Below are 16,595 nucleotides of genomic sequence, written 5' to 3' on the forward strand. Positions count from 1 at the left end.
TAACATCTGTACAACAGCTTCTTTCAATTCTGCTTTAAGCAGACCTGCTGATGCTTCAAATGAAAAATGTGCCGCAATGGCATACAAATCTTTTTTTCTGCAGCGATCAATCTGATCCACAGAAGGATCAGTAAGAAATCCCTCAAGGTTAAACTCATTTTTCCTCAAATAGCCTTACCCAAAACTTTACCAACCTAACCAACACTACCAGCCTACTTGACGTGTGCACTGCACACCAACACTCATCAAACCCGTTGCTTAAAAGGATCAAGGATCCCGGACGAGCCCCCAATTTATGTTACGCCCCCCCTGGTGGCTCGGAGTAGGACGCAACATAAGGGCAACAGGTTTGGGCAAGTGAGGGTGCAGTCACACAAAATCCAAGACAAAAGGTGTATTCAATATAAAGTGTTTATGTACAAAACAAGGCAACACAGGGATCAACAAGGACTGTCAGTGGCACCAAAGAAAAGAACATAACAAAACCCAACCCCCCATTGACAGGTGCTTTGCACCGAAAAAGTACAGTGGGTGGTGCTCACTCTAACCTAGGGTATTAACAACGGGTAAACATACGTGTATGAAATATGTAAACCCCAGGGTATCTTACCTGTCCTTATTGACCCTGTGTGCACAACAAAATAATTAACAAAGACAAAGACAAAACTAAAGTAGGCTGCTAACAACTAAAGTAGTAAGGTTTAAACAAACGTGTAACAACTAAAGACAATACAATAAACCAACAAAGAAACCAAGCACTAGCAAACAGAGCTCAACCAAAGCTCTGCCACAGCTCAAACCAAAGCTCTTCCTGCTGACAAACAAACACAGGACTATTTAAAGGGGAATGGTTGATGGGAGATCTGGAACAGGTGTGGTGATTTGGTGATCGGGACCAGGTGCGCACATCTGAGAACTTGGAGAATGAAAACAGGAGGAGGAGACAGAACAACAACACAAACATACTACACAAAACAGAACACAATACATGTAGGCCTATACCATGTATAACATATAAGACATACAGAACACTGTACGTAACACAAGCTGTTTCGAAAATCTGCCCAATATGACATCACACGCCCACTAGTGATTTCATATGAGGCCGATTTTTCGAAACGGCTTGTAAGGCTAATCACACTCACACCTGGTGGTATAATATGTCCCCTTTAACCCTAGCACATTTCATTAAGACAAATCATCTCCTTCAGTTGGTGGGTCAATGCTGGGGGGTCTCCCCTGGGCCGGAGGGAGAGGTCTCCAGGCAGCTGCTCCACCTACGCTCCCATTTACACCACATATGACCACACAAAGCTCCACAACTCAGCCCACAGGCCATACAGGGGAGGTTTGTTTAGACATTTCAAATGAAAGATTGGTCCAATCTTTATATTTCTGTATTCCATATCTGAGCCAAGCTGTTGTATTTCTGCCACTGGGGTTTTAATGCTACAGAGACATTGCGGGGTCAAAGTTTGGTTCATTTCATGGTCTTATGGAGCCATGGGATAAAGATTTGTGAAGACTGAAAGTTGATTTATTTAAAAGAAGACCTCATTTAACATGAGTTCTAGTAATACAGAAAAGGCTGGCCTTCCACTGATGTAGAAGCACGTGAACCGCAGCTGTTGGGTTGGAAGCAGCAGTTAATGTGTTGGGCAAGTATGAAGCAATTCAATGTGAACCTCTGAGTTACAGCTAGGCTTGTCTTACTAGTCAAACTCCATGGCTGCCACTTGATTTTAAACACAGTGTGCAATTATTAAGGGAATGGGGGAAGGGACAACTATAGTAAAGATTCGGGGGCCCATTTACACCCAACTGATTTTTTTCAATACTTTCAATAGAAACAAACACAGGATTATGTGTATGAAAACATTTATTGTAAGTCATTCAGAGATCACATGTATTAACTGTAATAGTTTGAACATAGATGACCCTACGTTTCCGTTTCTTACCATGACAGAACAAACTGTTCAGTCACATGTCTAAAACACAAAAGACCAGATATGTTGATAAATAAAACCATAATCCCACAACTTTTTTTTTTCTTTTGGCAAAGTGCTGTATTATTCCAGTAAACTACATAAAAGCAAAACAAAAAAAGTAACACTTGATGAGAAACAAAAATGCCACAAAATATTCTTCACACGTATTTGAAAACAAGAGGAAACGGGCTTGCTACATCGTTTTGTTTGTCTATAAAAGCTGTACAAGGATTCATGGGGGGGGGGGGGTCACAGAGAGGGAGAAAGCTACCTCCAGTGGTGCATAGTTTTAGCTTTGACGTCTGTAGATCTGTTGAGCATTTGTTTGTCCGTTTGTGTGTGTGTGTGTGTGTGTGTGTGTGTGTGTGTGTGTGTGTGTGTGTGTGTGTGTGTGTGTGTGTGTGTGTGTGTGTGTGTGTGTGTGTGTGTGTCCAATTCAGGACACAACGTTGAGTTCAAAGTTCTTCAGTGACACATTGTTGACGACAATGATTTGTCCCCGGGAAGGCACGTGATCCGTGACGGCAGAATTTCAAAGGCATTGAACAAAAACAATACAAATCCCTGTTGGTTTCATGATCCACATATGACCATTGAGCGGTGGACAGAAGAGTTCAAAATAGGCCTCCTCCTCCTCCCAGAATTCCCTTGGAGAAAAACAAAAAAGTAGGAGACAATCGCCAAGCAACGCTTCTTTTTCTCCTGTCCCTCACAACTTGTAATTATTATTTTTTAAAACATTCCAACGCAATGTGAAAAGATCAAGACGGCTCTATGACGACCACAAAAGGTTGATCACATGTACGCTTCAAAACGAAAAGATTCAATACAACAGTGAGAGTCACTCCAGGAGCAATACATGTATGTACACTCAACCATACTAACACATAACACAATTTGTTTTTGCCTATGTGCCATGCTCTAATACACATGGGCTAGGCTTTCTTTTTTTAGTTTTTTAAAAGGTATGTGCTATGATCACAGAGGTGGACAATGTAAGAAAAACAAGCAAACAGATTTGAATAGAAAACATGAATATGGATAATAACTGACTGGACTTGGACTGACTTGGAGTTTTAGAACTTCCACTTCAAATGGTGTCCGTACTAAATTATTAAATCTTGTAATGAGCCCAGTAATCTAAAGAAATAAAAAAGTGTAACAAAATATTTTTTTTAGATTCTGTTCATTCACTTGTCATGGTCACATAGCTGAGAAATTGCTTTAAAAAAGAAGGGAATTTGCTATTTCAATGTAATGTAGTGCTACTTGTAAGAAAAGGTACATTTAAGACTGAATACCTGATTCAGTGGTCGGTTAAGATGATTATAGACATATTTTTTTGCAGTGTTGCTGGGATCCTGAAAGACTATTGTTTGTTTTCACACAGCAACCACCCTTTAGCCCAGACATAGTAAGCAAAAAATAACAAAGTAACTACAGTACAAACGAGTACTTTAAAGTTAAAGATAGTTGCAACTTTTTTGGTTTTCAAATATTTTACCGGTCAACAGAAAATGTGAACTAGGTTAGTAACTTAAAAGAAATAAAAGGCATACAATTACAACTCTTAACCATATGAGGTACACCAAACAAAACAGATACACGTTGATAAAAGACCAACCATTTCCCTCCATCTTACAGTTGATTGAGAGCTTAAGAAATCTACTTTCACAGTCCTGGGACCAATCAAATCTTTTGAGACGCGCAGGGAGACGATCCCTGATTACTAACATTTTATTAGGGATCTCAAACTGGGACCAGAGTCTGGAAGGCCCCCATGTGAGACAATTATCAGCCATCAAGTATTGGTGACTGTCCGTGACCCTGAGAAGTGGACTGCAGATATACTTTTATAGAACACAACAATATAGTAATGAGAATAATAAGGAAAAAAATATTTTTTCATTTTCTTTTACCCACCGCTAACAATTCTACGACCATGCAACAAGCTGCATACTAACGTGACCAGATATAACCAAACATGACCAAACATACCTACTCAAGATAACAGACTCATATATACCATCTTCATACTGATATGTAATATTTTTTTCTTTTCAAAAATATTTTGGAAGTTTTTTTTCATTTTTAAATACGTTTTTACATTTCTTTTTTTCTCAAAGCTACCATTTAAAACAATGTGTTAAGTGATATTTAACCCAGTAATATTTACCTCTTATTTTTTAAAAATATTTTCAAAGATTACTGAATTAAGAAGTCCAAGGCGTTCTTCACCTAAAAGCCCAAGGAGAGCCCGCCTGAGAGGGGTCATTTTGTCGATGTCAAGTATGTCCATAAATAAACGTTGAAGGACGCAAAGAGGATGCAAGCGACACTGGATGCCTAGAGCAACTATAGAGTGAGGTGAAAGCCTCTAAAACTCAATCTTTCAGGAGGAGAGATTAGACTTTAGGCCTGCTCCATGGTGCCGGTCTCAGAGCAGATCTCAGTCCAGCCCTGGTCTTAAGCTGAGAATGGCCTGCCCGATTCACTCCTTCCAACTGTCTGCTGCATCTTTCTAACAACAGGATTCCCTGTTGTTCCCTAATCTCCGACAGTGGCTGCTGGTGCACACTTGACCTTGTGATTCTATGTATCGTATTGCACTGAACAATTTGATTGTATACTGTGTTTTTCCCACTACCTTAGCTGCAGGGGAGAAGGCGAGATCTAGTCAATTTGGGATTAACACACAATAAGAAACAAAAGGGCGGTTTAGCCTAACTAAAGTAAAAGCCTCCTGCTGTCCAATCAAGTTTCCCCAGAGCGTTGCCAAACGTATTGCGGCCCCCTCATCCCCCTGATTCTATACAACCTCTGAATGACACCACAAGCCCTCCCCCAAACTCCTATAACATGATCTATCTGTGGCTGTCCTGGTATGGAGACGTTGTATGTGCCAATAATTAAAGTGACCTACAGCATTGATACTAAAAATTATGGAGTCCATGAAGAAGAACAGGTTGCTTCCTGGGAGGTGGGCTCAGGACAGTTGAGACTGACAAAATGGCCGGTGTATCAAAACGATGGGCGATGGATTGGGGTGATTAGAATGCCAGACATTTTTCTCACATCCCTTCTTTTAGGAATTAATCTGATGTATGATGGATGGATGGAGGGATGGACATTTGCACAGTAAATTCACTTTTAGCCGCTAGCCTGTGAGTTCTGTTTATTTTCCCTTGTTTCGAGCCTAACCGAGCCCACCAATATATCTGATCTAACTCCTCTAAATTGTCCCAAGCCAGAAATTCAAGTATGGTAGACCAACCAGATGGAAAGACGTGCATTGGTGTGTTTTGTTTTGGTCGTGTACGACATGGCTCTTTCTCTGGCAGAAGGCTGGTTATGGTGTCTTTCCTATACGGACATGATCTTCATACTGGATTGTATTCTTGGTTGAACGCTGGGAACTGATGATGATGGTGATGATGATGGTGATTGCAATGAGGACAACACGGTGGGCTGCGGCCCCAGGACCCCTCAGTAGTTGAGGTGTCTCTGGTTGGGCTGGTGGAGGTACATGGTGTTGGCCCTGCCCTGCTTGCTGGCGGCCGGTAGGCAGAGCAGGTTGCCGCGCCGCATGGCGTTGCGGGAGAGGGGCTGGCTGCGCTGGGCCCGCCGGCCCCGGGTCTGCCCCTGCTGCTGGAGCAGGCTAGCCCGGGCGGAGAGCGCCGCCGCGAAGCAGGTCGCGTGGAGGCTGGGGCGACGCTGGCTGTCTGCTACCTCCGGCCTGCAGGGGGCAACGTAGAGCAGAACAGCGCTCAGTACGTTGAATAGTAATTAACTATTACTATGACTATAACTATAACTATTATTTCACTTTAATAATTGACTTAATGATTAAGGAGGCTTTGGATAAATGCTGCTAAAAAACATGAGTCCTACCGGTGGCGGGGGTTGTCCAGGGAGCGTCGGCCCTTCTCCTTCCCAGGCGAGGAGCAGGGCGGCCCGGCCAGGCCCAGGCTGCGGTCCACCTCCAGGTTGAGGGAATGGGGCAGGGGCTTCAGGCTGAGCCGCGGGGGGCTGTGGTGCACGTAGACGGACATGCTGGGGTGCTCGATCAGGAGGTTCTCCAGGGGACTGGTCTCCAGCTGGATGTTCTTGCTGCCCCGGCCCGTGAAGCACGGGGGAGGGGTCACAAACCAGCTCTCCTCCAGGGCGCAGGCCCCCAGACGCAGGAAACCCCCATCCTCCTCCTCTTCCTCCTCCTCGTCTTCCTCTTCGTCCTCCCCCTCGTCGTCGGCCTCGTCCTCGGGCCCCCCTTCTGCGTCGGTGTCGGCCATGGAGTTGAGGGAGGTGCAGGAGGCGTATCGGACGCTGGGCGTGGCCATCGGCGAGGGGATCATCACCAGGTCTTCCTCGTCGTCTTCCTCGTCCTGGCCTGCAGGCCCAGCGGGACCACCGGCCAGGCCAGCACCGCCCGAGGTTGCCCTCGCGTCTCCTGCACAGAGAGACAAACATGAACCCGAATGAAAAGGAAACCAATGGATCACATGTACGGATCACAAACCAATGGAAACAGGACATATCTGAAAATCAAGTCAAAGTAAAGGGAGCTGGTGTACCATGGTACCCACAAAAAATATGATCGGTTAGAATCCCTTAAACTTTTGTTTTATACGTGTGGTGGACAAAAATCCGAAATCCACATTTGCCAGAACTTGGCTCTGTGCCAAAATTGTGTAGCAGTTCCAGTCGTACTCAGACCCTCTACCTGCTATAAAGGCACAGTCAAAGGGTTCACCCAGAAACACAGTGCCAGAACCGCAACCTTTAGGGACTTTGATCTCAGTATATCCTATAGGCCGCCTTACCAGCAGGGGGCATTGCAGACTGAATTTTTTTTTATCTCTGCGCTTTATACTACAAGACATGAAGGCAGACCCTCTTAGTACTGCCTCCTTGCCTTTGTTTTTTTTCAACTCTAACATGCCCAGGGTGCAGGCCATCAGTAACCACTTAAAAGTAGTAGTAGTAGAAGTACAGGCGGTCGTCAACCGTACAGAGATGCGTGTGGACAGTGGCGGACAGCCAGGCTTGAGTTCTGCTCCTAGTGCTGGAGGTCTGCAGGACTCTAATAATAACCCACTAGGCCCATAAACAGAACTGAAATCAAACAGGGATGTCTTGTCTTTCTCCAGCACAGATCCTCCATTTTAACTTACACTTGCAAACAAAGACACCCATGGCCCTCGTTCTGATTCTGTGAAGATTTGTTATGCTACTGTGCTAAATGTTTGTGTGACCATATGCATTGTGGGGCAGGATAGTCTCGTCAGTGGTTAGGGGGACTCCCAGCCGAAATTGTATGGGGTCAAACCTGAAGTTCAGCAGGATACCTTGCCCTACATGCTCCTTAATTAACTACCTAAAAGTTGATTTGTGTGTGTGTAAGACATTATTCAGCTGTTATTCATCCCATTGTCTGTTTAGAGCTCACAGTGGTGTCACGTGACACCGCCTGCCTGATCTTAAGGCCGTCATGCAGGTGGCGCCTGCACAGGGCACTTTGTTTACCGGCAAGCTTCTGTGTTTCCGAAAAGCAAGGAGCCTTGTTGATGATGCTGTGCTGTCCCCAAGCACCACACTAGGGCACTCCCAACAGATAACTGCCTCCCTAAACCCTGTCCCAAGCAATTAGCATGTAATCCTGTCAAGTGTGTGTGTCAGAGACAGCTGTTAAACACGCATGCACAGAGAAGGCAGCCTATACTTCCAGAACAAAGCATTGTAGGGTAAGAGGGCTGGTGGATGGCTGTGATCCTGTGTCGTGCATTGAATGCGGACAGGGCTGATGAACAGGTGCTATTGGGGAACAGAACATGTGCAAGGAGGTATTCTGCATTAAAGGACTTCCAAAAAAAATGTTGTAAAGAGAAATGACAATTTTTTGATGTCCATGATATCCGATGATATATCCGTGACAGGGTTAAATGGAAGGAAGACATGCAGGGCACCAGACATGCAGGGCACCCGACACGTATGCAGTGCAACACAGATCCCTTCCCTAGATAACGGCTAGGGGAGGGCAGGTTGGATCAATCACTAATTAACAAGCGATTCTCGGGTGGTGCTGGAGTCAGTGGTGTCGAGTTAAAGACCTTAGCAGAGGGAGCGGGAGCGCTGCGCGTCAGTATGGGAGCTGGGAAAACACTCCACAAAAGGTAAACAGACGCTCCACTTCAACTCACCACAATCCACAATGGCCACAAGGCTATTTGCTCAGCAAACTAACCCAGTGGCTGTTTTTAGAAGGTATTATTACTGTAAAATCCTTCAGGTGTGACGGCAGCACCAAGTTTGAACACCCAGACCTGCACTACAGGTGTCATGGGCTGTTTTGAGCTCCTGCGCAGCACTTATAATAGATCGCCTTCCCATAAATGTACGCGCTAGGCCAGCTACCTCTGGCCAGCTACCTCTGGCCACACGGGAGGCTATATTTAACCCCCCGGGGTTCTCTGGGGCTTTGTCTGACCTGGTCGCTCCAACGAGCGGAGTTTCAGGGACAGGCACAGAAGACCCTCCCCACCACAATTGGAGACCCCTCCCACTACCTCCGAGGTCAACAGGGGATGGGGTGGTGGGCATCTGAGGATATTCACAGTCCGTTGAAACTAGAGATGGGGTCAGATGGGTATAAGGGAGGGTTGGGAGGTGGTGGTGGGGCAAGTCTGGACCAGACTGAATACCTTGCCAAGATGTTACCCTGGTCAACCCCTAGGTACTGTAGGTCTGCTTCCACTTGAGCCCTGTGAATGCCTTATTAATGGCTTTACTTAGTTATACAACGTTCTCTGTAAAGTGTGTGTGTGTGTGTGTGTGTGTGTGTGTGTGTGTGTGTGTGTGTGTGTGTGTGTGTGTGTGTGTGTGTGTGTGTGTGTGTGTGTGTGTGTGTGGGTGTGTTTATCTGAAAATGGGAAACATGGGCAGGGAGGAGGCACAAAGAGGTTTGTCTGTCTCAATCTATATAAAACAAGGGGCACATTACGTTTGTGCTTGGGCTCCTGGCGGTCTGTGATGCTTTGCGTGTGTCTACTGGGATATTTGTTGCCGGCCTCTCTGGCATTGTGTGTAATTACAGGACTTTGTGTTCCCAACTGCCCAACGTAACGGCCTTTAGTCTCCTGTCCTACTCGCCACCAGGTACGCACGCAGAAATACGCAGAAAGACAATAATACAATGAATGTAGATAAAAAATAAGCATGCTTGATGCTTGGAGTTTCAGTTAAACTAGTTGTACAAGAGTGTGTGTGTGTGTGTGTGTGTGTGTGTGTGTGTGTGTGTGTGTGTGTGTGTGTGTGTGTGTGTGTGTGTGTGTGTGTGTGTGTGTGTGTGTGTGTGTGTGTGTGTGTGTCGAGGCACTCACCCAGATAGTCCACCAGAATCCAATCGTCATGCTCCTCCTCGTCTTCCTCACTCTGTCCTGGCCGATCGAGGCGACTCACATCGTCCTCATCGTCCCCGAACAGAGCGCTGGCGAACCTCTGGAACATCCCGGGGCCTTGGGGGGCGCGCGGGGGCCTGGGTTTGGGCGGGGGCCGGATTTCTGGCTCATCAGCTGCCGGTTCCTTGGCTGGGAGGAGGCTCCGTGGAAGGTGCTAAAGTGCATCAATGTGTTTTGGTCTGGGATCATACGAGGCTCAGAAGAGGGCAGGGTCTGAACATGTTCTCTTCAGGCCCAGGCGTCTCCTTAATCAGTGCAAGATACAGTACAACAAGGCCCTGCGTGGAGACAGAGTGTTTGGGTTACAGACCAATCAGACGTAGGAAAGGGTCACGTTGACGATCTAAATACACAACACCATCTGATACAATAACATGTTTATAACATGTTTAAAACGGATTCTGCCTTATCAGGAAACCCCTATGGCTATTATGACACACAGTGGTGCATTATCAAAAAAAAAAATCACATCCATATCATGGCGCCCACACCTGCACACTTATCTATAGCCAATGGGCACAGCTGATACGGAGTAAAGCATTTTTTTCCTAAATCCGTTTCTTGAGCTTATTTGCATGCAGCAGCCTACATTTACATGGAGGTGTGCGAAGTACATTTTAAGATGAAAGATAACAAAAGATATCCAAAACCATCCGGGCAAAACACATAATCGAGCCTTTATTTTCGATGTCTTTGTTGTCCTTCAGGTCTGGGTAGCAAGAGGCAGACACCAATAATGGGTCATCTTCTACTTTTCAACTACCCGAGAAGAATACGTATTAGCGTAAAAAGAAGGCTGCGTAGTTATTAGTCAACTAAAGATAATAATGAATCCCGTGTGTCATCTGCCGTCCGTCGAGCGGTTGACTGTCAGGTTCTGTACGCCTGTTCAGACATTGCAGTTGGCAGAGCTGGCACGAGCTTGAGCCTACTCGGTTTATAAAGGGGCCGATCCGATGCAGCTGGGCTATGGGGTCGGCGGACAAGGATGGCAGTTAGTAGGCCTTCGTCCTGACTAACAGCAGAGTTTTAATCTTCTGCACCTGTTCCGCTGTAAAGCGATTCATTCACGCTGTTTTTTGCCTCGATTCAAGAGGCCACTGACTGGATGCGCTGCACTTAATGCGATTACAGGCGAGCACCGGTTTAGTATCATCTTCTGCATAATGATGTGCTGCACAACCGAGAACAGCCGAGGCCCTATATATCCAGGACAATGTCGGCTCTGCGTTAAAGATGGTTTAGCATGACCCGAGTGGCTAAACAACAGCAGGCCTTGTGTTTACATGCCAAGGTCGGTACAACAACATACATTACGTAATGGTCTACATTCTGTCGTGAGTGTATGCGAGGAGAAGATGCAAGGCAAGCACGCTCACGCACGGTGGGCATTTAACGACCAAAGTACTGGGCATGTCTGGATCCAGAAATACCTGATTTTAACAGGATTAATGACTGTGATGACCGGACAAAATTTAAAATAGCAGAGCATATCGGGTGGTGTCTGGGCCGGGCCAGGGACCGCCTCCCCTGGGTTCGGCGGCGGGCTGAGGAGGAGGAGGCTGCTCTGTAACCCTACACTCGTTGGGCGTAATGCAGCTTGTTTAGCGTTAAGTTTTCTTTAGCTATATGTCGTGCTATTTTAACCAACTCGTTATTTTTAAGCGGTAGACCTTCCCGTGGGTTTGCTCTACCTAACCCTGTGCATGATGAGGGCTGATCGGCCGAATAGCGCATCGATATCCGAACATTTCTGAGCAGGCCTCTCGGATCTATTGTTCAACATAAAAGCACCCGTTCACTTCCGAAGGTGGTCGCCCCCCCCCCCCCACACTCGGATCGATGCGAAACAATAGTTATCATTTATTAAATGGTCAAAAATAAAAGGTGATCGTTAAAGAGACAAAGAACAAGCACTCACCTGCGGCAAGGAAAAATGTAAACTGTTAAAAAACGAATGATTTTCAATATAAATCCTTGTTAAAGAGGTAGATTACTTGTTTGGATAATATAAAGACCGTGGTTTCTTCACAGAAGAAATAAAAATATTTTATTGGGGACTATACATTCGGAGTCAATGTTCGTTACTTTTCTCGCCGTTTCCGAAGTCCCAACTGCTAGCTTTGTTATTGTTGTGGAGTACAGCTGATCGGTGCGCCCGCCTATGGGAGGGACGAGTCGTAAATCACAGAGCCAATCAGTGGTCGCTATTCGCTCTGAGTGACTGTCACCAACGCACGTGACAGACTCCAGAAAAGGGCATGCCTTGGCAAAGCACCGTGAGGCTCTGGGAGTGCCTCGCAAAAAAAATGTATATATTAGGAAATATTTTTTTATTTTTATATATCCAAAGCCAAATATATATTGGGAAAAACACTCATTCAACACAACTTGGTTCAATTTCTTGAGTAAGACCACGCTACATAAATAGTAGCATATATAAGGTAATTCTACCCGTGGCTTTTAAATTCGCAGTTACTCAGTGATAAAACACCTGACGTATATGGAAAACAGGTCCGTACCTATAAGTTTGACCTTTCTTCTGTTCTCTATCTATTTAAAAATGTATAAAGGATATACAGAGGGATGCCTCTTCAAAAGCAATAACCAACTCATCTGTTATTGATTGGCCAGAAAAAAACAACTTGTGCCTAAACACATTAAGCCTCGGCCTACTCTATAAACATTCAGCCCTACTCGCTTGGAATTTGAGATTTGATAAGAGCTGGATGTTGAGGGAACGGCCCACAACCCCTACTTTGTGTAGGGTTTTGTCTGGGATATATTAATCATGCAAGACTATCTAACTAACGTGTAGTATATGTCAGTTGCAATTTTTCAATCTACCATAACACATATTGATTGAGTATTTCATTAGATGGATGGTAGCTGCATGCATCCATTTTACACACTAACACAGCATACAACATACACATTTTTAGGGATGTTGAATTGGAGAAGGACCTGATGATCAGGAGGATGGTGAGAGGACAGGGCAGACAGACGATCTAGGTCAGGGGAGGGTTTCAGATAGGTCACCCCCCTGGCTTGGAGAATTGGGGGGTAGGGCTTATCTCTACAGTCTGGAGGACAGGACACAAGCTTAGGACAAAGACCTCCTAAAAAAGGCTGATGAACCACCGCTGCTGTCATGGGAGCTTTGGTTTTCTGACCTGGCCTGTCGTCGCAGGCCCACACTTCTCTCTCTCTGCTCCACCCTTGACCTCGTCACCCATTGTTCTTCCAGGTGTTAACATTTTGGGCTGCTTAGTAAAAGAACCATCTGGTGTATCTTTTTGTGTGGAGTCACCGTACATACGATAGAAGTACATTGTTGATAATACTCTACATCTACAGCCATACTAAGTGAGTTTAGGAAAAAGTTTAGTTTTACAATAGATTAATAGATTATGTATGAATGAATGTTATACATTTATTTCGGGTAATATGATGCAACATTGCATAATGTCTTAAAAAGTCCTGAAGATTCTCAATCATACAAAACGTAACATTAAATACAATAACTTGATTATAAATCGTTGTTATACATATATAATAATATACACCAGTATATGATAACATCAATACTAATGCTAATGATAAAAATACTAATCTAATAATAGTAATGATTATACTTATAATTGTAATGATGATGATAATAATATATTGGATGTATAAAGTAGCACCTTTCAGAAAACCTAAGGTGCTTTATTCAAACGCATACCTGAACCTATTGAGATAAAGAAACACGTTTTATTAAACAATCTTCCCCTTCCACAGATGTGCCCGGACAAAGCTCTATGGCAAGCCTCACCCTGTGTGTGTAGGAGCCAGGCAGTTAGGGCAGAAGGAGAGAGAGAGAGAGAGAGAGAGAGAGAGAGAGAGAGAGAGAGAGAGAGAGAGAGAGAGAGAGAGAGAGAGAGAGAGAGAGAGAGAGAGAGAGAGAGAGAGAGAGAGAGAGAGAGAGAGAGAGAGGGAGAGAGAGAGAGGGAGAGAGAGAGAGAGAGAGAGAGAGAGAGAGAGAGAGAGAGAGAGAGAGAGAGAGAGAGAGAGAGAGAGAGAGAGAGAGCAACTGAAATACTCAAAAGAGAGAGACAGAGTGAGAGTAACAAAAGGAGAGCGATAGAGAGAACACCATGATGAGGTCAGAGCCAAACATGTCATCTTAACACAACCTGAGATCTCCATAGAGCCACTAATGGGCCGTCTCTGCTGCCCAGAGTAAGAGAAGCGTGTTGAATAATGATCATATAATAATGATATTCTTCGGACACACACACACACAGGGCTTATTACGTTATAATCAATAAGACAAGATTTGAAGTTGGTTTGCAGTTAGGAGAACGACTTGGTGCATTGTTCATTCAGTTGACATTCATTCATTTTAGTTTCTCAAATGCTTCCTGTTCAACCTGGTGCTACACAGGAAACACAATCTCCCAGTTAACTACACAATAATGTTAACTACATAAGGAATAAACCAGGGCAGGTTGCCCCTGTATTGAAAACAAAAGTATTGAATTACATTATTTTCCAATAATTGGACACAATCAACAACTGTGTTTAGATATGCAGTACTTTCATCTTTAAGCCTATAGTTTTTTATCGACTGAATCAACTGAAATTAAATATTCTTCCACAGTGCTATTAGTATATTGTTTTGACATTGTCATGGATATATCTGGTAGATAGTAGCATTTGAGTGTTGTTGTTAATGTTGGATTTGAACTGTTGAACTGTTAGAAGGCAGTGGTGTCCTGTTGTTTAAAAATAACGCAAACCCTGTGAACATTATTGACCAATCAGAGTCGAGGATTCAGCTATGATGTGGAATAAATACATTTAATTGCCTTAATATACAGCAAATACATTAAATGAAAAGCAGGCAATTAACCACAGAGACCGGCTCTGCCTATCGGGTCACCCAGAAACACACTTATCTATGACAGTCCTTGTGACACAAACCTTGCTATGTAAGCTTGTGTACTGAAGAGTGACCCCTACCCCCCTCAACCTCCCACCCACTCGCCCATGTTGTTCAGTGGTAAAACCACCAAGTGTGAATCATACAATCTGTTGTATCACACACATTGGAAAAGCACACAGTGAATACGGAGAAAACAAACAACAAATTTCCATTCAACAACATACCGCACCTGTAATGTCCTGACCTCCGGGCAGTGATAAGATGTTATTGCTCTCCCATGGCGGTTGTTGCGTCACATCCACCTCACCTCCATGTTGTTTTCATATCCTATAAATCACCTTCTACGCCCCGCTGGACTAAAGAAAGAAAAAAAGAAAAGAAACAGGTGAAAATTAAAAGAGACCCTAATAATAACATCAGCAAACTAAAGGTGTATTAGTGTTTAGAATTGCGGTCGCGTCTAGCGGAACAAGCTTGTTTGAAATATAATATAACATATATAAGAATGTCTTAATCAGTGTATAATCCCATATAAGAAATCCCATATGAAAAAAGAATAAGTATTCCTGCCTTAGAATGGGCCCTTTATATCTACATTGATAGCGGGTCCTCTTGCATGGTGCACGGCATGTTGCTACAATAGCCCGGTTCTGCCTGCTCTATTCCAATGGTTTTGTTCTGTTAAACGCTATCACAATATTGAGCAATCAACTATCATAATTGTGATTTTACTTGTAAGCTATGACCTTAGTTTTACAGACTTTAACTAAATATAATTTAGAAATCTATCAGGGACCCTCATCCCTTGACAGTTGGCTACTCAATGCTGTTGTAGAGAATGGCATCTTTTATGCAAGTACCTAATGGAACCTTACAGTCCAGTACACACCACCCTAGCTTCACCTCCATCACTTGAAAGGGAGGGAGGGAGGGGGGGGGAGCCTCAACATAGCTGCCACCCAATCCTACACACTGCCACCTAACAATCAACCAACATATTGTTTGACATTGTGCCTCTGTAGGGACAAGGTGTCTTATCTGCTTTTGTTTTTGCCATTTGTCATTTATGAGTCTCAAAACATTAACGTTCCCTTTCCGTGTGCAACTTTGCTGCCTTACATAATCTAGCTAATATTTGCTGAGGTTTGGGCTTGCACAACACCGTCCGCTCCAGATAAGCCCATGGGAACACACTCCTTTGGGTTTTTAGTCGCTGAGGCCAGTGTGTAAACAATATTAACTGTTAACTGTTTCTAAACCAAATTTTCATTTTATGTAAATTACAATAGAAACTATTTGCAATATTTTGGGACAGACAGGGGCAGAATGTTTTTGTCCTCAGAAGTAAATGTACAACCATCATGTCTGCCTTTTTGTCTACATAGTTGTTTTTCAAACCACACACATTGACCTACTATGCATCAGCGCAGATACGCTTTCACTTCTAAAAGGTGGTCTTTTGAAACATACATAATACCCTTTAAATGCAAGTATAACTTTAATAGATAAAACATATTTGGTTCCTTACCAAGTGAAACTAGATACACATTGTTTTTCCGTTGTTCAATCCTTAATGAAATATATATAGTCTCTGCTGCTATATCCTTGTCTCCTAAGCATTATCTCATTGTAATTCAACAAATATGTTCCAAAAATGTATTTAAAAATGTTTAAACGGTGCAGTGAGTGGGCGGAGCCAGTGGACTGTGCAAAAACACAGAAAACACAACAAAGGAAGCCGGTGTCAAAGTTCCTGAGAATGTGTTTAGCGTGCTGGGAAAACATGGGCAGTTTTGTGTACTCAGACGGAGCCACAGGGATGTTATACCCACCACAGCATGCAGGGCTACTAATACAACCAATCTGATGCATTCCTTCCATCAGGACACTTATCTCACAGCAGACATCTCATCTTAAATCCCATTAAAAACATCTGTAGTGCAAGAGAAATCCAATCCCATTGAAATGCCCAAAGCCCTTGATGGCTGCACTTGGCCTCCCCGCCGACCAAGAGAACATTTGGTAGTTCCTCTCTGACCTCCGTGTTGATTAACATTCCTCTCTGTTATCAAAGGCCACAGAAACAGGCATCTACAGTTCCAAGTGGTCAATTCATGTGAATTGCGTCATTGTGAACAACATTGTGAAAACTACTTCTGTGTATAGTGGTTTAAAATAGTTTAAAGACTAACATAGACCATGGTGGAAGGTATTTTTAGTTCCTGC

General features: G+C 44.0%; 1 protein-coding gene across 1 annotated transcript; it reads right to left on the reverse strand.

Annotated features, from left to right (window-relative positions):
* Window positions 1-1,861: 1,861 nt before the first annotated feature.
* On the reverse strand, window positions 1,862-11,588 carry tp53inp1 (tumor protein p53 inducible nuclear protein 1). The gene is made up of 4 exons (XM_030370207.1): window positions 11,364-11,588; window positions 9,365-9,720; window positions 5,880-6,435; window positions 1,862-5,724 (listed from the first exon to the last, which is right to left on the reverse strand). Exons 2-4 carry the CDS (start codon window positions 9,489-9,491, stop codon window positions 5,475-5,477), a joined length of 933 nt encoding a protein of 310 aa, XP_030226067.1. The 5' UTR covers window positions 9,492-9,720; window positions 11,364-11,588; the 3' UTR covers window positions 1,862-5,474.
* Between the last annotated feature and the right edge of the window lie 5,007 nt (window positions 11,589-16,595).

Source organism: Gadus morhua, chromosome 11, assembly GCF_902167405.1.
Source record: "Gadus morhua chromosome 11, gadMor3.0, whole genome shotgun sequence".
In the NCBI taxonomy this organism is placed as follows: Eukaryota; Metazoa; Chordata; class Actinopteri; order Gadiformes; family Gadidae; genus Gadus; species Gadus morhua.